This window comes from Candoia aspera, chromosome 1 (assembly GCF_035149785.1).
Source record: "Candoia aspera isolate rCanAsp1 chromosome 1, rCanAsp1.hap2, whole genome shotgun sequence".
Lineage (NCBI taxonomy): Eukaryota > Metazoa > Chordata > Lepidosauria > Squamata > Boidae > Candoia > Candoia aspera.
The window spans coordinates 124,006,998-124,032,202 of NC_086153.1; the positions used below are offsets into that span (position 1 = coordinate 124,006,998).

General features: G+C 37.1%; 1 protein-coding gene across 1 annotated transcript in view; it reads right to left on the reverse strand.

Annotated features, from left to right (window-relative positions):
• ADGRB3 (adhesion G protein-coupled receptor B3) overlaps positions 1 to 25,205 on the reverse strand; it is a 503,112-nt gene that overhangs the window by 227,294 nt on the left and 250,613 nt on the right. The window contains exons 13-16 of the mRNA XM_063313173.1: positions 15,242 to 15,388; positions 14,343 to 14,418; positions 8,295 to 8,397; positions 2,882 to 2,925 (exon numbers count right to left, since the gene is read on the reverse strand). Coding sequence (XP_063169243.1) covers positions 2,882 to 2,925; positions 8,295 to 8,397; positions 14,343 to 14,418; positions 15,242 to 15,388 — 370 coding nt within the window. The remainder of the gene's footprint in view (positions 1 to 2,881; positions 2,926 to 8,294; positions 8,398 to 14,342; positions 14,419 to 15,241; positions 15,389 to 25,205) is intronic.

Below are 25,205 nucleotides of genomic sequence, written 5' to 3' on the forward strand. Positions count from 1 at the left end.
CAATTTATACTTTCTGCAGTTTTCTGGAGAGAGCAATGAAAAAGCAAGAACTCCTACCTAACAATGTATTACATCTGTCTGCATTGGTCCCCCAAACTGGCTAAAGCAAGCTGTAATATAACCAAACCAAAATGTCTTTTTGTTTCAAGGACATAAAGAAATAGCAGACTTGTATGATTTATTAAGAGTGGTTCATAGTTTCAATCTGCCATTTATGGAAACATGTGATGTTATATCGAATAGAATCTAAAGGTAAGTATAGGTGATAGAATCCTAGAAAAATATCCCAGCCTTCATATGCCACAGTTTCTTAATAGTACGATGTCACACATTTTATTTAGATTTATGTATCCTAAATATCCTTCCATTCCAGCACATTGGGAACTTTCACTATAATTTAAGACCTACAGTGTTAGAATACAAATTCCATAACATAATCAAATAGAGTAAATACTCAACGTTAAATCACTCCAGAGGAAAAAAAAATGGTAATGAATCATAAGACAACTTCTGTTGACATTATGTCTCTACCTTCACTCTTCCCTCAACAAATTTAGAGAAAAAGCAGTAGCAAAATGGAGGAAAAAGACTCCTTTTCTAACCTCTTGTCAGTGATCAGCTTAACTCCAAGGCAGTAGAAGAAAATGTACTGTATAAGCAGCATGCAATGGTGGTAGCCATGTTGTAAATTACAGAACCTTAATAAATCGTTCTTAGCATCCATCTTCTCTGATCCCACATACTGTACTCTCAGATGACTAATGCATCTCCCATTGGATTGTTTCTATTATGGAAAATCTTTAAGCAGCTTTAGGAACATCCATTTAAAAACTACCACTGAAATATTTCACCTGAAATTTGGAGCACTTTCCTGCCATAAGTCATTTTCAAGGTTTCCTAAAAATATATTACTGAAAGCCAGCAATGCCTTGCATATGGCAGAGAAAGGAGGAGAAGTGAAAGAGAGCCAAGTGCAACAGCACTGACATGAACACACTTACAACAGAGACCTATCTCCATTATCACACTCTTCCTGTTATACTAGGAATGATCTATACACATCAATGAACTGTTAACCATATTCTTTGCCTTCTGAATCACTGATGATGCCTTAAATATAGATGGGTGCTGCAGAACAATTACAATGAGTATTATAAAATACATGCAAAAAGCTTCAAATGTTTCTTCAAAATTCATGGCTTTTAGCACAATTAAACTGGTGGGATACAATCATTTCTGGCACACAATTTCTCTCTTTACCAGCGCGAAGGAAAAGAATAGTATATAAATGTTATTTTTGTACAATCCCATTCTTGCCCTTAAAATCTATTTCACTCTGATTCTTTACATTTCTAGCTTTGGCACTGGAATACAGAGAATCCATACTTTTGAATAACAAATTATGGGGGAAGGGAAGTCTCTAAAATACGAACATCATCATGATCAGCTCCATATGTCAGAGAGACCTTAAGAGTTGCTTACAAATAATTTATTGTATACCGTGATAAATAAATGTGTTATTGCACTTTGTAAGAACTTCACAAAGTGCGTTAAGAAACTACAAATCATTCCTTAACTGATTCATTTTTGGGAGTTGTCTTTGACCAAAACTACCCCCAAATGGAGGCTGGCAAGAGTAGCTGTAATAATCTAATAAAATAATAAAATATAATAATAAAAAATCTCTAACTCTCAGCTATAAATAGGCCTTAAAAGAGATAAAAAAATGGTTGACTCCAATAAAGGAATATGAAGACTAAAGGTACTTAGAACTCACAAAGGGTACAATCACACAACCTTTGGCCGCAGTACAGTTAATTAAAATGTATCCTCCAATGCTAGCCTTCTTACAGCACAAAGTTGCATGCGCTTGACTGAAAATAACTGCTTTAATGGAGAGTTTTTTTCAAAACAGTGTGCATAAGAATTCAACCTATGCTTAACCAGAAGTATGTTCTACAACATTCACTTGGGCTACTCACTAGTCAGTGTACTTAGAAATGCAGCCTAATGGATTTTACGATTTTTTAATGATTTTATGAGGAAAACAGCTGACTATATTCAATGATGCTTGAAAAAGTAATGTAGCAGATTGCCACCATGAATATACAACATCCTCATAGAAGTGCACCCAAGTTTCCCCTACCATATCGACACAAATTCTTTTGAGGTTTTTGAACAGTGGCACAGATACCTGTGCTTAAAATAAAGTATGTTAATTAATTATTCATTGGACAAACTGGAGATAATTTATCGATAAATTGTTTTAGAGTATTAGCTTTGAAATGATTAACTAGCTCCCTTTCATCAATCACAAATAAATAAACAAACACAGAGATAAACACACACGCTGTTGCTTAAAATTGGCAATGTACTCAGAATATGTTGCCTAGTAACATGCTCTCTAGCAATAATAGCACAAACATTTAATGCTAGGAGTAATCTTGAAATCACATGGTTCTGTAAAGATTTCTGTGCATACCAATAGACCTTTGACAATAATAAATTATTAACGAATCATTGCCAGAATAAATGAAGGCGGGTGAGTTGGTTAGATTTCCAATTCTCTAGTATCAATATATAATGTAAAAACATGGTCTTGAAATTGGCACAGCAGTGTATTGGCATCATAATACCCATCATAACTGCCCAGAGTCCCCCGATGAGAGGAGATGGGCGGGGACAAATTGAATAAATAAATAAGTAAGTAAGTAAGTAAGTAAGTAAGTAAGTAAGTAATATACTTAAATCCATGCTTAGCACAAATTTCTGCATAACATCAAAAAGCATAGATGCCTTTTAATCTACTCTCTACCCAGATATTCTGATGTGGTTTGGAACTATAAATCCCAAGTAAGAGTAGTAAACATCTGTTACTTACATTTTGGAATCATCCCATAGTGCGCAATATGGATTCAACGTGCCCTGAAAAAGGTAGGAGAATACCCATTAAAATTTATTCTTTACTCAGAGATGTAACAAAAATATGCATATATTTTAATAGCAAAAACTCTTCAATCCTGAATAAAAATGAAAAGTTCAGTTGTTTTATGTGATTTTATGTGACATAAATGTGATGCTCCAAATCAGACATGGACAGGCTTCAAGCTTCTGAGACTTCCTTGACCTTTATATTAGAACTTCATGATCTATCAACCACAACCAAGTACAAAATACAAAAAACTCAGTTCTGAACTCAGAGATTTGAACTTGAGTATGAGAACTTGATTGAATTCACAGCTCTGTGAATCCATTTACAGTTATTCCAAACTTCTCCTAATTTCAGAAGTTTAATTTGCATGTGTTCATGTATAGTTTTGTTTTGTCTGAACAGTTAGGGTCATAAATCCTTGCTGAATCACTGCCATTCACCTAGAGATCTATCAGGGTATCCTAATCTATCTTCTACACATTGCTTTATAAATTACAAATGATCTTCTGACCACTTGTCATGTTTAAATTGCATTGCCACTTGGAGACTGTTTTCTCTTGTCTCTATTGACTGCCGCTTCATATATTGTACTACAAACATGTACACCTCCATGAAAATTCAGCTTCTGCTTCCTCCTTTAAGTGTTAAAGACAGTTTTCATGGTCCTAAAGGATGTATACCCAGGTTGGCATAGAAGAAAGCCTCCAGGATGGCATAGAAGCAGTCTAGTTTGTTATCATTAAGAAATCAGCAAAAAAAAGCTCTTGAGAAGCTGTGTATAAACAGTGTAAAACATTCTTGGATGCAGCTCAGGTCAATCTGACCAGACTGCTGAAAATAAGTATGAAAACATTAAACACTTTGCCACTCTTTATGCCCAATATACTCAGGTTGTTGAGAATCTTTCTTTCTATGCCTGCTCTGGAACAGCTACTTTGTGACAAATCAGCATATATGTACAAGCCAACCAGACAATGTTTTTTAACAGCAGTTCCTCTTTAGCATATATGCAAACAAGACATGAACCCTAGCAGATCATTCTGACTATAGAAAAACAGGAGTAAGATAATTAGGGGGTCTGAGCTAGAAATGTAGATAACTAAATCTGACAGTATAGCAGGATTTTCCTTTATTCCACACTGTGAACTTTAAATATTAGCCTGCAATATTTAGATAAGACTGTTCTTTAAGGATCTCAACTTGAAAAAGAATTCTATAGATCCCAAGATAAAACCTTCCAAAACCAATGATTCTAGTAAGATGTTGAACATATATATTATATTAATGACACATTACTCCATATTCAGCATGGGTTCCGCAAGAAAATTTCCTTGCTGAGTTGGGTCCAGGAAGATCCAATTAGATATTATCCATAACAAAGAATGTATATAGTTAAAATATAGTTCCCAGTTATATGTACAAATGGATGTATATGCCATCCCTTAAGCCATGCCAAGTCTGGAACTGTGATCAGAGCTGAAATTGGGTGTGTATGTAAATATCAGATCAGCCGTCAATAGAAACATAGAGATAAACCACATTTGCACACCATTCAAAAGAGATAATAAAAAAGCTGAACAGGAAACACAAAGACCAGAACACATCCTTTCCAGCAGCCTATACCCAGATAAGCAGGTATTAACACCAGACAAACAATCAAGCAGAAAACAGTAGCCCAATCAAGGAACTACCAAGGAGAAAATCACATCCCCACCAACATTGACAAGGCAAGCTACTGTATATAAACAGGAAGAAACCCCACACTCACTAGCACCAAATGATGTTACCTAGTCAGGTAATAAAATGTCCGCAAGCAAACAACCAAGCTCAGAGAGCACAAAGGACTTCACAGTATGTAAATATTCGACAGGTTATTGGCATGATCAGCTTTGATGATGTTACCATGTATTTAAGAAGAAATTCTTGAGACATTCCAATGTCTGTTTCAGTAGCATGTCAGAAGGACGTTGCTAGTTCGAATCTTATTTAGGTGGCATTAAGGCAAGCTATTATAGTAATGCCCTCCATTTACAACAGAAAAGTAATATGCCTATTTTATAAGGTATTGTGGAAATTAACATTATCAAGCATTTATTTGAGAATTGCTGTTAGTATATTACAAGATTAAGTAAGACTGGTCCTATGTAACATTTTAACAAGTATAAAAGTAAAAATTAGTAAGACATAAAACAGCAAGAAATGGGAAGCATCTTTCCCTAGCAAACAAACAATGAAAAATGATAATGGATATTCAGAGAGACTAAGTGATATTTTTCTGAACTAAAAATAATGTATATTTCAAAAACCCGGCTGATAGTTTGAAACAGTGTACTGTGGGCTCTTGCTAGAAATATGGAATTGCCCTCTTCCTGTTCAAGTAAGATTAACTATGCCCTTTTAATTCTGATTTCAATCCTGCTTTGGTCAGAAATTGTCATGGCCATCCTAGTAGTAAGTGCATAAATCAGTCACCAGGAAATAGAAAATTCTCCAAAGGACTGATATTCTTCATTTCTGTGTCTCCTTTTCGGAGGAATAGGTGTGTCAAAATTGTTGAGCCATCCTTAAAGGTAGTAGATGGAAGCACTTATCAGTCCATTGCAGTCTTCTTCCATGAAAGCCCACAGGTTTGACATTCACACCAGGACATGTACTTTTGCATATAGTTACCCCTTGACTCAGGTATTTCCTTTTTCCACTTAAACAATATTCTCACTAAAACTATGACTTTAAAAAAAATCTTAAGCCTCTGATATTCATCTGATCATAACTATTACATTGAACCACAAAGAATGAATTTAACAAATCACATATGATGGAGCACAGTTACCAGCATAAAATGAGAAAAGAATATTTGAATAAAAGTTCAGTATTTTATTTCTTGGTTGGTGAATTAATTAAACAATTAAACTGTTTAATTGGTAATATTAACTTGAGTACTTTGTGAGCCATTAATGTACAACATTCAAGGTCTATAGCTGAAGCAAAATTGTCTTCACCTTATTAACATTAATGACAGAGTTCAAAGATAAAGTGTGAATGAAGCCATTTTAATTACAAAAATTACTATCTGGTCTTAAATTCAGGTGAATTATTGCAGAGGAAAAATGAAAAAAAAAACCCATTAAATTAGCACATTGAGGAAAAAAGATACTGATTAATTGGCAGTTCTACTTTCAATAATTTCTTTTAATTTAATCTGTCTCATTTTAACAATTCTATTAAAACTCTCTTACATAAACATAGCAAGATATCAGTCCAAACAGTTACACAGTCTATTCTGATGGAATGCTGGCACTATCCTCAATGCATTTTCCATTTTATTTTGGTGGATCTTTGGAGCACTTCTGGAATTCTTTGCCTAAATGAACTCGCTTCCGTTTCATATTTTAAATCTCAGGTTACCAGATGCAAAACCAGCCAAAAGAAAACAACACCTGCTCGAGGATATTATTGATAAGGCTGCTACTGCCTTTCTGCCTTGTCAGCACTTCCAGTCCTCCAGCTAACACAATAGTTATTAATATTGCAGAACAGTGGACACACTCAAATGCCAATTAATGTCTTTCATCTTGTGCTGCCAGAATCAAACTAATAAACATTTTAAAGATGTGACAAAGAGCCATACACTATGTCACTATATTACTGAAAAGCACAATAAAAGGGGAAAAAGTAAAAAAGAGCTGCTAAAGGTCACTGTCAAAAAGTTCATTTAACTTTCCCCGGCCTTGATGCCATTGTGCCATTGTTGTACAAACTGTTATTGGTCCCAGTAATGATATATAGTTTAGTGGCAATATTTGGATTTCTTCATTCTTGTATCTCAATATGAGGACGAAACCTCCATTCCTACTTCCAGTGCTTGCAAGTGACTCTGTTGTCCCTTCAAGCTATGCAAGGTCAAAAGACAGAAAGCAGCAGAAATTCCAGGAATGCTCTTTAGTGTTGAGGGAGAGAATAATAGAATCTTGAAGGCCTGTCAGAATTTCTGACATAATTAAGACAGGGTTGTTTTGAATTTCTTTCTCACACTTTCCACTTTCTCTGGACTGAATAGTCTTTTCTCCTTCACTGCTCCCTTCCCAAGGCCAAATCTACATTCTTTCACAGTCTTTATATTGATCCATTCAGATTCTAGGACACAACTCAGTGAAACGTTAATTTTATGAGCCATTTATTTCAGTGGGACAGTTGGCCATATATTAAAACTCCACTCATTCCAATTAATCAAACATAAAACTTACTGAACTTTGGTTAGTGTCTGGACTCTAAATGGGGTTGGGGGAAGTATGCAAAATGACAGTTTTTTCACCAATTTCAAAGCTTTACCTATGCACAGCAACCAGTATGTGTATATATACAGTACTGAAGGAAGGAGGGCTTACCTTGATTGGGGCCATGTTTAATGAAACCCCTCTGAAAATTAATTATGCCAGTTTCATCAGGCACATAGGGACATCCTATTCTGGTGCCTTCCTATAAATTAAGGGGTGGGGGTTGGATTCAGCATATATAAGGTCACCTCTGTTCTGTCCTTGGAATGTCCTATCTGAGGTCGATAGCCCAGAGTCACTGAGAGTCAGGTGTATATAAATTTTAATTTTAATAATAATAATAATAATAATAATAATAATACCACCTACTACTACTAATATAGCTACCTACTAGCAATAGCAACACTGACACCAGTATATTTATACCTGTATAACTTTTTCTGGGCATCCCTGTGATCCCACGGGCACATGCCCCCAAAAAGAAGGGTTTCCTTTTCATTCTGTTCCCTCTCGGATGGCTATCAGAGCAGCTGAAGATTGTTCTATTATTTTTAAATTATTACAGAAAGCAAACTCATAACTGAAACTGATATATTTTACATATCACTTTTAAAGTTATTAATGGATTTCCTTTAATGCCTCCATAAGTTGTTTGGTGTTATGGGGTTCAGCATATAGTTCCTAGATTCTGCAGTCATTCTTCTGTATGTTATATTTGTTGAACTAGTATATTTGACTATACACCACTTTTGGCATTGGGTGGTTTAAAAATTTTAATAAATAAAATAAAAATTAAATTAATAAATAAACCATATCAGAGGTCTCCTAGAGTTTAAAAAGAGCAGTTTAATAATGCATGGGAAGTACTTAGGCATTCAATGATATCAAAAATGTCATGCTTTTGCACCTAAAATCAATGAATCTGACATTCTATATGAGTCTTTTCTGTTCATACTGTGTGTGTGTGTAGCTTCTAATTACATAAAAGTAGCCACAAACTACAAAAGCAGTGAACAAAATAATGCATGTGAACTATTGAAAGGTGTTTAAAATCTTCAGCTAATGGGTCAAATAACAGAAATACTTACATTTGCCAAGTGAGCTAATTCTATCTCTAGAAAGGAATCTGATGTTCTGGGCTCAGGCCGTATGGTGACCACAATGATTTTAGAGTTAACAACTGTATAATTTCTGAAAAAGAACAATTAAAAACACAACAGTCACTAAGAGTATAATTTGATGCAATCAAGCAAAGAGAAATTGTATATTCTTTTTTTTTTTTAAAGGCCCAGCTAGATGGGAATTTAAATCGATTTTCCTTCACAAAATTCATAAAAATATAATTGCCCCTGTAGTCTGACATGTTCAGGATTAAGAACAGTCTTCATGCTGATCCAAGTGCCTTTTCCTAAGTACAATTTATTGATAAATAAAATAGATTCACAACATAAATATTCACAGGCCTATAAACTCATTAATCTCCTGGTAAACCTGAGATTTGTTTTAGACAAAGCAAAATTTTTATAAAGCTCTGATATAGCCATTTTGCTGAATGTCTGTTGAAAAACATTTGTGAGGATGACAGCAATGGGATTTTTCCTCAAAATCAACTCTTTTTTGACAAATAACATGAGAGACTTAAGCATAATTTTGTGTCATATACTAGTTACTGCAGTGTTTAAAAATGGCAGTGAATTCACAGAACTTTTAACTGGTGTGATCTCATTAGCGTCCTCTGAGATTCTTAATTTGTAAGGACAAGCCTCGACCTAATGCTCATCAAAATTACTAGGAGACATAATATGAGATCCTTGGCTTTGGACTTAGGTGTCAGTTGCCAAGCCCTTCATTTTAGAGGAGCTCTAGTATACAAGGGATTTGAAGGTGAGTAGTCTTGAAGAGCTAGCCCATCTGAGATGGTTTATCCTTTGGCCATTTTATTACTTTAGTACTAAAAGGTGCTTGGAGATAGGCATTACTAAAGGGTGTTTATTTATCTATTTTTTATCCTGTCTTTATTATTTTTATAAATAACTCAAAGCGGTGAACTCCTTCCTCCTCCTCTTTTCCCCACAACAGCAACCCTGTGAGGTGGGTTGGGCTGAGAGGGACTGGCCCAAGGTCACCCAGCCGGCTTTCGTGCCTAAGGCGGGACTAGAACTCACAGCCTCCTGGTTTATAGCCCATTGCCTTAACCACTAGACCAAACTGGCCATATATAGGTAGGGAAGGGAAGAGTAATGAGATTTCAGTACAAAGGAGGCAACATTTAAATGTCCATTTGATATTCATAAATGAATGGCCTGTTGAGAGGTTTCCATTCATTGTCTTGCTGGGTTCATTCTCGGTGAACATTGTTCGTTTTTTATTGTTTTAATGTGTTATTAGCCACACAGAATCACCTTTGCAAGATGGGCAGCCATATAAATTGATTAAATAAATAAATATCTAAAATCAGAATTGAGGCATGTGATTCTAATGTGGATTAGAAATTATGCACTGATGATGAGGACTGAAGTAAAAATTTCAGGACACCTTTTATAAATACCTCATCTTGCCCTGCCAAACTCCTAAGTGTAGGAGTTATGTCTTCTTTCCTGTGTAGGCTATTAAATAAATTATCAGTGTGTTCCCTATGAAATTGAACTACATTATGATAAAGTCAACCGATAATTTCCATATCACGATGCAATCTTTAGAGGCAATATTCTATTTAATAGTTGTCATTGTACAGCTGAAGTGGGCAATTTCTTTTCAGCTGGAAAATACAGCTCAGGTTCCTGACCTTCTAGCAAGCTACCATTTGTCAGTTAATGCAGTGTTTTCACAAGAAAAGGCAAGATGATTTTCTTTTTTTTTTGGTATGTACTTCAGCTTAAATGTGGGTCTTGAGTAATTAGGAATGAGCATTTTGCCTTATGGAAGCTTTGTGTTCCCATTCCTAAACTTAACAGCACCTGAAAACCCCACCGTAAAATGAAATTCACCTACTGAAGTGATTCTGTAGCCTTCTAAGTACTAATCTAGGTCCAATCTTGCTTAGGTTTTTTGAGATGACCTAAGGTCGGCTAGATGCTGCCATCTGCTGGTTTTTTTTATTATTATGAAGTACTAAACCTACATCTCCTTCTATTGTGTGAAAATTGTCTTATAAAGTACCTCAGAAGCATGCAATAAATAGCTAATGGCAGACTGAAATCTTATCCATACAGATTTCTTATTATATATCATGAAATACATACAATTGTCCAATTAAGCCATTAAAGTTTCCATCACATTTGTTCCAATTCAATACATGAATGGATTGACTATTTTTGTGTTATGTCAAGCCTTATGACTGAATAATCACAACCTCTTTGGATTTTATATGCTTACAGATATAGTCTGTTCATCAGAGTATTTAATATACAAAAACTAGTACTGCTGATCCTTTGTCTGCTTTTAAGCAAAATTTGACATTTTAATTATTCTGGAAGAGTTTTTGTTTAATGAACCTCCATTTATTGTTTGTGGGTTTGTGAAATGCCTCAAAATACTTCTGGCATGAAGTTTATATTAAACAGGAAACAATTCTACAGTGACTGCAAAAACAGAACCTAGGAGAGCAATAATGCATTGGCAGCAACAATTATGCCATGCCACACTATTGTTCAAGAGTCTTATAAATTTGTCTCATTGACAAAATCACACAGAGGTATGATGAAGGACTCTTTGCTACCCAGACAGGAAATTTCATGAGAACGATTAATACCATGGTTATTTATGCAGGAAAATAATAAATTAAACTCAGTGTGTGCTTTTCTCAAGGGAAATTAAGGGCATAGGTTATATTTAGATAAGGACTACATTAAGACAGATACTGTGTGATATTTAATTTAAACTGAAACATTAAAAATACAATTTAATACAATTTCTAAAAACATAATTACGCTGCTGAAATAAGTTTGTGACTTATCTAAATGTATTTTGAATTATCAAATGTTTACTAAAACAAAACCCACAGTTTTTTTTAAACGTTGCTGTGAGTATAAATGAAGACAGATCAAAGTGTAAGATCAGAAGATGAAGATATTTATAAAAAAAGAAAGACATCTAAGTCAGAATGTTTTTGTATGACACCGAAATGACAATAAAGGTGACATCAGGCAGACCTCGGCAGCAGCACATTATATAGCTGGGTTGCCACTGCTGAGAAAAGCCCTTTTTCTTTCTGAAACAAACTTCACTTCTGATGGGGATGGTATTTGTAAAACAGCATCAGCCAAAGTTCTTAACATGCACAAGAAAAGCAATGGGAGAAAACCTTCCTTCAGGTTCTATATTAATACAGCATAGTAATCCCTGTTTCATGAGGATACCCATCTTTCTTTGTAGAACAAGAATCGTCAGAGTATTAAATGTATGTGCACTGAAGAGAGATGGTGCCCAATCCTATGCTGCCAAACAACTGTATGTGTAGAAAAGGTTTTCTGCATGGAAACTGTTGTCATGGCATTACAATTTGATCAAGCTGCCATTGGGTTCTCAAAGTCTGTTATTAATCAGACAATTATAATGAAAATCCTACAAACTGATAGTAAGCATTGTGGATATCTGACTTTCTCTGCATGAAAGAATCGACTGGATCAAGCTATAAACACAGCAGGATGAAGGGCTGTTTTATACTTATCAAAACCTAATGTATTAAAAAAGTTAAATTTTCAGAACCGTATCCAAAATAGATTTTGCATATATGGAAAGAAACAGACTGTCTTTGACAAAATTTAATCTTGTTATTTAACTGATACTTGAATGGCCATTAATTAAATGGGTATTCAACAAGCACTTATTTGGAGAGCATAGCATGCATCAAACCAAATTTGGGAACTTTTGGTTGTAAGATCTAAATCAGCCTTTCTCAACCTTTTGACCCTAGAGAAACCCTTGAATTTTTTTTTTTCCCCAGGCCTCGGGGAACCCCTGCACATTCAGGCTCAAATATAGGCCAGAAGTTACAAAATTATTATATTCATTTCATGGGTAGGCCTGTATATATGCATTAACAGTGTTCTTAAACTAAAAATAAAGACTGAAACTTACCTCTTTAATGTAAAGTTGCTTGAATTTGAAATAATTTTTAAAATAAATCATGATCTCCCAGGGAACCCCTAGTGACCTCTCGTGGAACCCTAGGGTTCCATGGAACCCTGGTTGAGAAACCCTGATCTAGATAGTGAATCTGAGAAAATACTGTCATTTACATCAAATGTTCAAATGCTCCTTTTAGTCATGGAGCAACTTTAGGTTTTAAATGATATTTATTTTTTACATTTTCTTTATTACATTTGTATCTTGTTGATGGAACTTAGCAGGATATATGAGGGGTTCCAGGTAATCCTCCATCCAGAAGAACTGCTTGGCTTCAGTAAGGTTGCTAAGTCATATGCTGAAGCACCACTCCCATTTCTGGGAGAAGAAATTGTTCTGCTGTGGGTAGAATTAGCCATTCCCTCAGTAAGCAAGCTTCTGTACCAAGTGTTTGTTGATTATTAGTAATATAGTACTGAAAGATAAATTCCATGGGAGAATTAGTCGGCAAATAAGGATCATTAATCCTTTCCTACTGTCCAAAACACTTTTTATACACCTCAAAGCCTGGCTGGGAGCAAAGCAGAGTGTCTCATGGTCCTATGAGACATTTAACAGCTGGGGAAGGGTGAAACATTCTTCTCCTATCTACTAATTTTCCTCACCAGTGTCTCTCTTACTCTGCATACATAGTATCTTGTCCCATATGAAGCTGTTGACGTGGAAGACTTCACCAGAGGGAGCAGAAGGAAAAGACGCAATGCTGCGATTGAGTTCTTTCTCTCACTTCTTCCTTTGTATAGAGGATTTCCTGAGTAATGCCTTCATTCTTCTGTGATTTCATTTTGTGTTGAAGGACCAGAATACAGACTCAGCAGAAACTGCCCTGTGTCTCCCTGGACAAATCTCTTTTTGATTTCTATGGAGCATTTTTTGATAAATGTCTAACATCCAATGGTCGCAGGTTTTCCCCATCAAGGTGAGAGGCTAGACTTTTCAGTTATGTTTTCTCAGCTGTGCCTAAACCGTGAAATAACTTAGGGAGAGTGGAGAATTTTTTTTCCCCACATGCTTAGGAAATTAAGTAGCCTTTATATTAAATAAATGTATGGAGTCAAGATATATCTATATCTTACCCAGTAATGGTGTCATCTATCCTTTTATTTTTGACTTTAGGTTATTATCTAGTCATTATTGAAGCACTTATCTTGCACTGATGAAAGCATGTTTGCATCTATAAATACCTACAGCCAATCTACAATTTAGACACAATACCTCAACTTACATACTTTCAAGGCTAACACTTATGCTTTAATTTCAGCTGACAGATTGAAATAGTGGAATTTAGAAAGACACAGCCATAAACTGTTCTACAGTTCTCCCTTGCTCTCTTTCTCCTATACACACATGCACACATATTCTCTCTTGCTTCCTAATTCTTAACCATTCCTCTCTGCATTGAAGAAAGCCCTGACCACCTCTGTCTCCTTCCCCATTACCCATATTAAACTAAAGAAAGTAATTTGGTTCAGCCCGGCGGGATATTTTCTCCTCCTATTACCAGTTTTTGCCTTCCACCATTGCTGTCTCATCTCTAGCTGACTCCTTTGGCTAGATCAGCAAGCAATCTTGTGTAATTCAGGTGATTTGGACATCAAATCTGAAAAGTCCCTGCCAGCAGGGCCAATGATACGGGATTGTGGAATTGGAGTCAAAGATACATGGAGAGTATCAAGTTGCCTGATTCTGCTCTAGATGCACCAATACTGTTGCCTCACTATGTTTCTTTTGCCCACCGTTATTGACTCTTTAACTCTCTGTTGCCAGATGTAGGAGTGACGTTGTCAGACAAAACTGAAGAAATCTTTCTTCAGTTCTGCTATTGAAGGTCAGTGGGAAAAGCAGGAAAAGCAAATGGTGCATTTGATGTAGAACCTAAACCGAGTTAGTTATTCCTTCTTTAGACAAAAATAAGAAAGGAAGCCTTATACTGCATTCCTGTCTGCTTTCTACAGAACACATCTTAGAGACATACTCCATTTGTACTGTCTCTTAGAGTCATCACTTACCTTAAAGTAGGCAAAATAAGTTCTAAATTTTTGTACAGTACTGCTCCAAGCACAAACACAGTGGATTCATCTAGTTCTAAAATCAAAGGAAGAAAGAAGACAATGTGTAGGTGAAACTTGCCACCTTTCCAAACCTTTCCAACTTGTCATAAGATATATGCACCAGTATTTTATCATTGTAGAAAACATTTTTTAAAGCAAATCAACATTGCAACTGTAATATGTTTTAGTGCATTATTTTATAATAATGTAATAAGATGTTACATTTAGGGAAGAAACAAGTCTTAGAGTGAAACATTTCACATGATTAAGAGCACCCTGAAAACTTGCTATTATGTGAAATTCATCATTTGCTGTTAAGCCAACATTGTATGTTATAGTCTGCCTTGATTATGAAAGATCTGTCTGACTTATTTTTGGAGGGCTTCCTTCCTTTTTCATGCTTAAGAGGGTAAACTATGGCAGGAATTTGGCAATTAACAGTCTAATCTTAGAACCTCAGACTATTTGTTTGGTCTTAGGAAAGTCACTGGCGTAGTCACTGGTCCAAAAGGGAAATCCAGGTATTAGCTTTCATGTTCACAGATTTAAGAACTTGAATTATACAAGGGATAAGCTTGCAACTCTGTCTGCTATATACTTTCCATGCTTTATGGAGACCTGCCATGTTATAATAAAGAAGTTTAGTTGTAGATGCTAATCATTAAGAGTCAATAACCATCATTTACACTGTACATTTGTACGGAAGGAACCAGTCTAAAATTGGACTGTAATACTAATCTTCAAATGGCTGATCCAAAATACTGATGAAACAAGCCCATAAATGCATGAGTTAACAAGTTAGCTTTCCTCACAGTGTTCTCGTGAAGTACAAGATTAAAATGCTTTTGAGTTTTTACCTGTTGACATAGGGGTGAAGATATTTTTGGGAATGACAACCCTGTCTTCTGAGTTTCGGGCCCAGTCAACCATCCCTTTCCTTCCTTTCATGGGGAAATTGATGTCTGTTAGAACAGATGCTGCAGGAAGCTTCTGAATGCTAGCCACTATTAAGAAAAAGTATAACAAAAGGAAAAAAAAATCAAGCAGAACTCCTGTTTTAGTAATCAAAGCATTATTATTATGGATCAAATTAAGAAGCGCATGTATGTTTCAGAATTCTGACTGTGAGAAAAAGATAAGTCAAAGTTTTACAGGAACATATTTCATTTAAAAAGAACAACTGCAATCCTACATATGTGGACTCAGGGGTCAGACCATTGAATATACAGGATTACTTCCTTGTATACATAAAAACCAGAAAGATGACAAGCTTAGGCATGACTAATAGACTGTGGGTGCAACACCGTGAACTTTATTTTCTTGCTTGTCAGCTAGATTCAGAATCTTAATAGTGACTATTCATTCTGTTATTCCATGACATGAGATTCATATGGAAGGACATATTAGAGCTGTATCTTCAGAACAGATACTGAACTGATTAAAAATGACAGAATTAGGGAGAAAATATTGTAAATTGCTTGAGGAGATATAATTTCTAGAACCAGAGTAATGAAGCAATAACAACTCTTACATCCATTGCACAGGCATAATAAGATCTGAAAACAAACCCCATTAAATAGATTGACTATTAGCAGCCTGTAGCTTGCTTCTGGACAAAGTAGAAAGCAGAAATCTGGTATCTAAGAAGCCATTTTCAATTATTTTTCAATGTGAAAAATAATTATGACCATTTCATTACTTCTGCTTAGCACATTTAGAGAGCAAAGTACTATTCCACTTCACTTCATTTATCTTCACAATGATCCTTCAGAGTAGGTGACTGATATTTTTATTTGACATTCAAGGAAGGAAGATGCAAATAGTCTGAATTGCTTAAGATGATTATTATCTAAATTACTTATTGCTTATAGAGTGTCCTCAGTGTGCAAAGTTTCCTCACTGAGCAGGGTGCTTTACACACGTCTTTCAATACATTTATGACCCAACTGGGATATAAACTCCAATTAGAAAAGAGGTCACTTTGGAGATGCAAATGAGCATTCATCTCCCCAAATGAACATTTTGCCAAACACTTCTCTCCTCACAGTTATTCTTTGCATATTTGGACAGAATCAAGTTGTACCTAGCCTGTTTGAATTAAACCTTGGCTCCCAACTCACTTAGAAACCATTCATCCATCTGAGTTGTCTCATTCAACAAAGACCTCCCCCCACACTTTTTTTAAAGAATAGCAATATTACCAGTAAGCAAGTAGAACAGATACTGTATGCAGATTTATCTGTTACGTTATTGGTATAGCTTGATAGGAACAATGGTTAATTTTTTATGTATACTCATTCACGATGAATGCCCTTGTAGATTTTTTATACCATCACCATGTCAATGAAATCTGGCTGCTCTGAAGTTGGATGAAGAGAAAGTAATCCTGGGTAAGGATGTGGGCAGAGAAAGGCATTTTGCAAAGCAAAATCTTAGGACAAAGAGCTCTGCAAAAATGCTAGAAAGCTTTGATATGAAAACAGTTACCACCTCCAAACTGAGGTTTAGGATTTTAGCTTATTGGTCCCAAATAGATCATGGTTAGAAACTCGGAACAAATTCCAAATCAGAAGCCAGTAAGTAAGTCATTTAGGGAAAGCTTGAAGGACAACAGGTAAATATGAAGAAATAAATTGAGCAGAATTAAGCTAAGCAAACCACTATTTAATGATAATTCTGAACCAGAACATAATGAACTCAGCCAAGCCACTACTCTAAAATAGGGCTTACTCCGTAGAAACAACGTTTAGGTTGTACTACTGAGCACATTAATGACTAAGAACAACTGAATACAGTAGGATTTTTATCCTAATAAAAATAAACATATATTGAATTGTGCTATTAATTCGCAAAACTCAGCCATTACAGTCAGTTTTAAGTGAATTGTATGAAAATACATACTTACATTTCATAGCTCTGAATGCAAATATGGGATATTATTTTTTAATGGAAATGCATGCCCATTTGTGTATTATAATTGCTACAAGGATGGGGGAAAAACCACAGAAATAATAGCAGCTCCTTTCAAAGCTGAAAATTTGTTTATTCATCTCACCCTATTTATAATGTAGTGGTTATCTAGAGATCACTTTTATTCTGATTTTAACAAACTGAGTGGGACTCCATGGTAACATTATCAGTCTGAAATAAGACTCAGACTAGTTCTAAGCATTTGACAGGCTGGTGCACATTCACAAAGATGATGAACAATCTGCCCAGAGCTCAATTTCTAATGTGAGCCAGGATGGTAATTCTTTTTTGTATACTGTTTTTTTTTAATAATCTTAGAAAGAGGGTAATAGAGTTGATACTATTTGTGCACTGCATCTATTGGCAATGATGTGCATAACTAATTTACAGCAAATGCCCCCAAGAGGGGCAAAAGAGAGAGACAACAGGAAGATCTGTAAAAGCAGTTACAACAAAATTACAGCAGAAACCATTTAACCTCTCATAAGTGGGTTTCATTTTAAAGGAAAGTATAATTCAAACCAAGAGACAAGGAAAATTAAGATAATAATTATATTATATTTCCAGAATATATTGCATGACAACTAGCTCTTTAGCAAAGTTGTATTTAAGGCTTTTTCAGGTGTATATGCATGAGTGCAAGCACAAACACACACAACTCTGAAATGGTTTACTACACCACTTCAAATTTCTGGGTATCACAAAACTTCCAGACACTTCCAGACTGCACCTCTGAAATTATTTACTTGTTTGTCTTTGAAGGAGGCATTGAACAGAAGCAGTCTTTCAGAGATTCGTTTACAGGTAGTCCTCATTTAGCAACCATCCAAAGTTATGGAGGTGTTGAACAAATGGTACTTATGCCCAGTCCCCAAAGTTATGGCCATTGCAGTGGCCCTGTGGTCAAGTGATCAAAATTTGGACGCTTGGCAGCCCACCCACACATATGACCACAGGGGCACTTCAACTCTCCTCACCTGCATATTCCCCCCCATATCTGCCCTTTTGGCCACCCTGCACAGCAGCACTCTTCAGGTGCTGAGGCTGAAGTAGAGACCTGGGGCCTTCAGCATTCTCAGCTGGCTGCTGCTGCCCCTCGGCCTCTACTTCAGCCTCAGTGCTGCTGGCGTGGCTACCACCACAAGGAGTGCTGCCTCAAGCCCCTCAGTGTGGCTAACCACCCCAGCACCACAGTGCAAAGCCCCTGTTGCCCTGCACTCTGCTGGCCCTGCCGTCCCCAGCTGATCTTTGCCACCTTTTTCCTCCTGCTGCTGCTGAGGCTTTCCCATAATGCCATAATCGTGAGAAGGCTGCACATGATTTCAAGAAGCATGTATGTAACTTGGAGGCCTCAGAAGCCTTCTGAAGCATTGCAAGAAGACCATGCGTGATTGGGAGAAGTGGGTCCAGAACTTGGAGAAGGGTGTGTGCAGCCTACACTGGAGTTGACTCAGGCATCAATCCATCTTTTCTAACCTGCCACACCTTCACTTTGGGACAGCTACCCAAAATATTTAAGTAAGTTATATGGGAATTGATTATCTTTTAAGGTTAAGCTCTGATTATGCTCCAATTTTGTAGAAACTACATACACCCCTACACACTATACAGTACTTTAAAATATATATAACATTGTATTTGGTGTTAATCTGATACCATTTGGTTTGTATCCATAGCTCTCTGAAATGACTTACCAACATTTACGATGTGTTGGGAATAAAATAAACTTCTGTGCCTCCTCCCTGCTCTAGAACTCCAGCAGAAATCAGAATATGGTGGTAGATAGCAATTAAGACCTAATACACTCTGCAAACAAGAGTTATGCAGAAGTAACTGCAAATTGGAGTGTAATAAATCTAAAAGAACTGGAAATTTATAGGAGGGGGCAGCATAAGATACATACCAATGTAATCTAGCAAAAGAATGAGAAAAGAATATTGCCTTCAAGAGATTCTTTGAAGAGTACAGGTAGTCCTCATTTACTGACCACTCGTTCGGTGACCGTTCAAAGTTACAACGGTGCTGAACAAGGAGATATATGACTGGTCCTCGAAGTTGTTGCTGTCACAGCGTCCCCACAGTCACATGATCATGATTTGAGTGCTTGGCAATTGGCATGCATTTATGACAGTTGCAGTGTCCTGTGGTCATGTGATTGCCATTTGCACCATTTGCGACTTTCAAGGCCAGTTTCCAACAAGCAAAGTCAAAGGGGAAGCCGCAAGAAGTCACAAGTCATGGTCACGTGACGTCACGCTTAACAACCCACAGTGCTTCACTTAAAAACTGTAGCCGGAATTGACATCGTAAGTTGGGTGTGGTCATGTGACTTTTCATTTTACGATCGGGTTGCTTAGCGATGGAGTTGCTGGTCCCAATTGCAGTTGGTAAGTGAGGACTACCTGTAAATAATAATGGGATCATAGCTACTATAATCCAGACCCTAAAATGCAATTTGTTCTGATTTTACAGTGCATGTTTGTATTTGCAAAACATATCTGAAAAGTGAAGCAGAATAATATGCATGTTTCATACACAATAAATTCCTAGTTTTGTACAGTATCAATGAAGACAAGTCTTATAAAACGATTTAACTAGTTTATAAAAAGATTTAACTAGTTTTCATTATAACAAAAGTAATTTGTTTGCTCTGTATATACTAATACAAAGCAGAAAATCATTCTGTATTAAGTGTTCACAATAAGGAATTATGCAAAAATATCTAAATGAAAAGCATAAAATATCTTTAATTAAAGCTGTAGAAATATCTTTAATTAAAACTTTAGTTATTTCAGATTTGCTGCAAGCTTTGACATTTTTATATTGTGTACTTTCAGCATAAAATAAAATAGTCAGACATTTTGTGTAAGGGCCCCTTGTGGATTGTCTGATTTGTGAGATGGTGGTGGTTTTCTCTGAATGTTCTTTTTGTACTTTATGTTGTGTGGATTGTTTTGTTTTAAATTTTGTATATTGTATGCTACCCAGAGTTGTAATGGAGTTGGGAGACTAATTCTCTCTCTCTCTCTCTTTCTGTTCCTATACACACATGGGTGCACGTGCATGGACAAATCAGGTTTCCTGAAACTTCATTTCATCTGGAACAAAGAAACTTACTTAGGTAGAATAAAGGTGGGATGTACCTGAATCTTAATAAATCAGCAGACTTGTGGTCAAGAATTAAATCTTTCAGAATAGCCTTTAAACAGTTATAACTGTAACCTTAAAAACAACTATTTAGAGCGCCTTTTGTACAGGAGCTCAAGATGGTGTGCAAAGGGATCCTTCCTCATATCTGTCCCCACAACCACAACTCTGTGAGGTGGGTTGGGCTGAGATGGAGCAACTGGCTCAAAATCACCCACTGAGTTTCCATGGCTTGAGTGCTAGACAAGAACCTGGGTGTCCCCATTCCTAGTCAAGCACCTTAGCCAGTTTGGGATTAACAAATTTAATATGGCAAAATCTTTCATGGATGAAATTTTATCATTAAGCAGGTGAATATCACATGGGTGCAATATGGTAGGGAAATGATACTAAGAATGGCAAGAATCCTAAAATGAAACAAGCTGTTGCAAAGTTTGCATTTCTAACTCATGGATCATTAAGAGCAAATTAATTTGGGGGATTCTTCTGGCTGTTCTGTGTAGAGGGGAGTTCTTCATAAAGCAATAAAGTATTATATTGTTTTGCCCCATTTTATCATTTGCATTTTTTCCTCTTTTATCCTTCTATTCAATTCGATTTGATTCGATTTAATCTAATTGTTCCAATATGTATGTTGGGTCTGTGATCTGTAATAAAATTGTTGATATAGAAATGTTAAAAGAATTGGGTTACATGAAACAAATTTCCCCCAAATACAGCAGGGGACTATTTAGATGCTAACAGGAATACTGATAAGGTGAACGCCATAACCTGGGTTGGACTCTGAAGTGCACAATATGCATTATTTTAATTTTATTCGACCAGGACTGAATCCGACCAAACACAGGTCAGAGCCACTATTCAGGCCTAGCTTGTGCCGATAAGAGCGGCAAAGCATCAATACCTCCCCACTCTTATTGCATCTGCAGAATGCTGCCTTATGACCCTGTTTAAAATTATGTGATCTCTTTCAGGGAAGGTGGGCTCAGTGACCCACCTGCAGGGCCGTGCAGAGGAATTTGCTGAGCATCTGCAGGACAAAATCGCTCAGATCTGCTCCAAGTTAGATTCTAAGCATGAGGCATGGTCTGGGGAGATACTGGGGAAATGTACTTGCCCAATTATCTGGGAATAGTTTGATCCTGTTGGGCCTAAGGAAGTGGACAGGATCCTCCAGACTGTAAATGCCACCACTTACCATCTAGATCCATGTCCCTCCTGGCTGGTAAAAGTAGCTCAGGAGGCAATAGGTGGTTAGGTCCAGGCGATGGTTAACACATCCTTGAGAGAGGGGGTGCTTCTGGCTGCCTTTAAGGAAGTGCTGGTGCACCCCCTCCTCAGGAAACCATTTCTGGACCCTACTGTTCTGGGCAATTTTCATCCAGTCTCCCACCTTTCCTTTCTAGGGAAAGTGGTTGAGAAAGTGGTGGCATTGCAGCTCCAGAGGGTCCTGGATGAAACAGATTATCTGGACCCTTTTCAGTTGGGATTCAGGCCTGGATATGGGACAGAAACAGCATTGGTCACACTTATGGATGATCTCTGGCGGGAGTGGGATGGAAGCAGTGCATCCATCCTTGCTCTTTTTGACCTCTCAGTGGCTTTTGATACCATCAACCATAGTATCTTTTTGGGTTGGCTCAGGGAGTTGGGGGTGGGCGGCGTGGTTCTGCACTTGTTCACCTCCTTCCTTCAGGGTCAGTCCCAGTCAGTGGTGATAGGGTATGAGAGATCCAACCCTCGGCCCCTTCTGTGTGGGGTGCTGCAGGGTTCGGTCCTCTCTCTGCTCCTTTTCAACATCTACATGAAACTGCTGGGTGAGATCATCCATAACACAGGATGAGGTATCATCAGTATGATGATACCGAATTAAACATCTCCATCCCGGGTGAGGTAAATGATTCTGTGACTGCCCTCTCTCGATGCCTGGGGGGCTATGGGGGTCTGGTTGGGGAACAACAGGCTTCAGCCTGTTATTATTTTAGCTGTTAAAAACTAAAATGGCTACATCATTGGAAGCTGTTGAATGAGCAATTTTATTTTGATCTACTGACATTTCCCTTGACCTGGCTCAACCTCAGCCATTGATTTATGATTTTTTTAAAATGTTTTCATATACAAAAAGTAAAGATGCTTAAAAAATCACACCAGAAAGGAAAGAAAAGGAAGACATATATTGCTGCCATCAGGATCCTCTGAAGAACACATCCAGCAAAATGGGCCAAGGAAAAAAATAGGTGAAGCAACAGATGGGTGGAGTAAGAGTGCAGGTTGGCCTTTGTGAGAAGGTTGGGAGAAGACTGGGAGATGTGCTGGTTGATTACTTGCTGGAAACTAGAGGTGTTCTATTCTGTGTTATTGAGTAACAAAGCAGCTTTAACTGTTATGGCCAATACCAACTTATTTCAAGGTAGGTTGGGTGCAGAGACTACAGCATTAGGCTTGGCAAATAGTTATGAAAACAGTTTATTTGGAAGGATATGAGGGTAGGAGGCAGACTTTGACAGTGACTAGCAGAGGGAGGTTTGGTAGTAGGTGCTGGGCTGGCTGTTACCAGAGAAGGGGAATGGGCAATTTGGTATAAATCTCCCTTTCTATCCAGAACCTCTGGATAGAAAGGGAGTTTTATGGGCTCATAAGCATCTGTACATAACCAGAATGTCTCCAAAATGAGGAAACATGAATCATGATACCATAATGCAAGTGTCACACTTTATATTTTCACTGCAACATCACCCACAAATACATAAGAGACCAGAGTCTGCATTGCCACACAATTTTCATCACTTGCTTCTTTTCTTCCCCCTTTGAATACCCATACCTAGGTTCCTTATCACTGGACATCTTGGTCTCTGCCTGTTTTTGTTAAACACCAGATCTATTTATAATAAGACCATGGTCCTCCATGATTGGGTTCTAGAAGAGCAAGCTATAATCTTACCCAAGCTTCTTGAGCTCATGTTGGGACTGGTGCTGGAGTTCCCTAGATTATTAGTGCTGAGGGCCTTCAGCAATCCTGCTCTTGGGAGGGATGGCTCAGAACTTTTAGCCTCCATTGCAATTATGGGGATATCCCAACTGATATTGGGCTTGATCCATGTACAGTAGGTGTGCACACGTTGGATCTCATTTTCACTTTATAGCAGAGAGTGATCTGAAGATGCAGGCCTTTGTCATAGTCAGATCCTGGTTAGCCTGAGGCTGTTGGCTGCAATTAAGTTCTGCAAGGGTTGGTAGATTGATTACGCTGGATCTGCTTGGATTCCCATAGGTACTGTTACTTTAGTCCTAGACTGGGGAGAGGGAGCATGCTCAAGAAATGGTAAATGCTTCTTTGGCAGAGGGATTGGTAAATAATTTTTGATGTATAATTCAGCATCATGCTGACATCTTAAAATCCCATTCCTGTTTCCATCTCAGCCATTATAAAGAATGAATGGGTTTTTTCCCTTCTGTCCTTTTAATATTCTGTTGTTCTACTGTACTGGGTAAGTCCAGTCCTTCTAAATAATGTTCTAGGACCAGAATATCCCAGATGGTATTGCCTCAATTTTCATTCCTACCCTATTTGTATCCCTCTTTTCCCCCTCCTTTTACCAGTACACACATAAACATTCATAACACAGCACATACACCACAAAAGAGCAACAACCATGCTGTGGTATTATATAAGATTGCATCAAAATTCTTCATGCAGAGCCCCCTGCAAAGGCAAATAAAAAGAATTCTGATACATTCATAGAAACATTAAAAGCACAGTTGCCTTTTCTATGATACTTTAACATCTGTGAGTATTAATAACATAAAAGTGGAATGGGAATGGAAGCCATGGATGAAACAATTTAAAAAATGATAATCAGGAGATTTTGCAGGGCCAATTAAAAGCCCCTAACCCAAATATATCTACCTAGGGTAAACAAAGTATGACATTAGCTATATGATGCCAGATCAGGAACTACCCTATTATACAAACACTTTCTCAGGAAAGCTGTCATCAGTTTAGCCACAGAAGGCCAAGGAATGTTAATAAGCTGGGAAAAGATACTGGGAGGGGAGCAGAGCTCTGGGAAAGCCAAAGCAAGCAACTCCCTAGAAACTCTGTTCATGAAATACTGCCTCTTAGTTCTTTCAAAACCCCACTGTCTCTGTAATCTTGCCCCTTTACCTCATAGATACATCCTAATGGCCTCATGGACCTCACTAGGTGCATTATAGACACACCTGGCTGCTATATCCAATCACATGTATATTCTAAGTTGCATAAATCTATAAAGAGGGATGGTAACTCCACCTCTTTGGGGGCCTGTCTTTGCCTCTAATGCTGTCAATAAACCAATTTATGCTTCAATGTAAAGTGTCCTGTTTCTAGTTCAAATGTACCCCTAAACATTTGACTATATGGGCATGCACAGCATTTCTATAAATTGAGTTCTAGTCCTCCCTCAGGCATGAAAGACAGATAGGTGACTTTGGCTAGTCACTCTCTCTCTCTCAACCCAGCTCACAGGGTTGTTGTGGGAAAATAGGAGATGGGGGCATTAAGTATGTATTCCTTCTTGAATTGACCAAAAATAAGGGTGAGATTTTTTAAAAAAAAAATCAAATAAATAAATAATAAATAAAAATTAAATTGAACGATAAAAATCCAGATGAAATTCTGTAATGATTTTTTTTAAAATCTGTTTGATCGTGTCTGATTCTCGG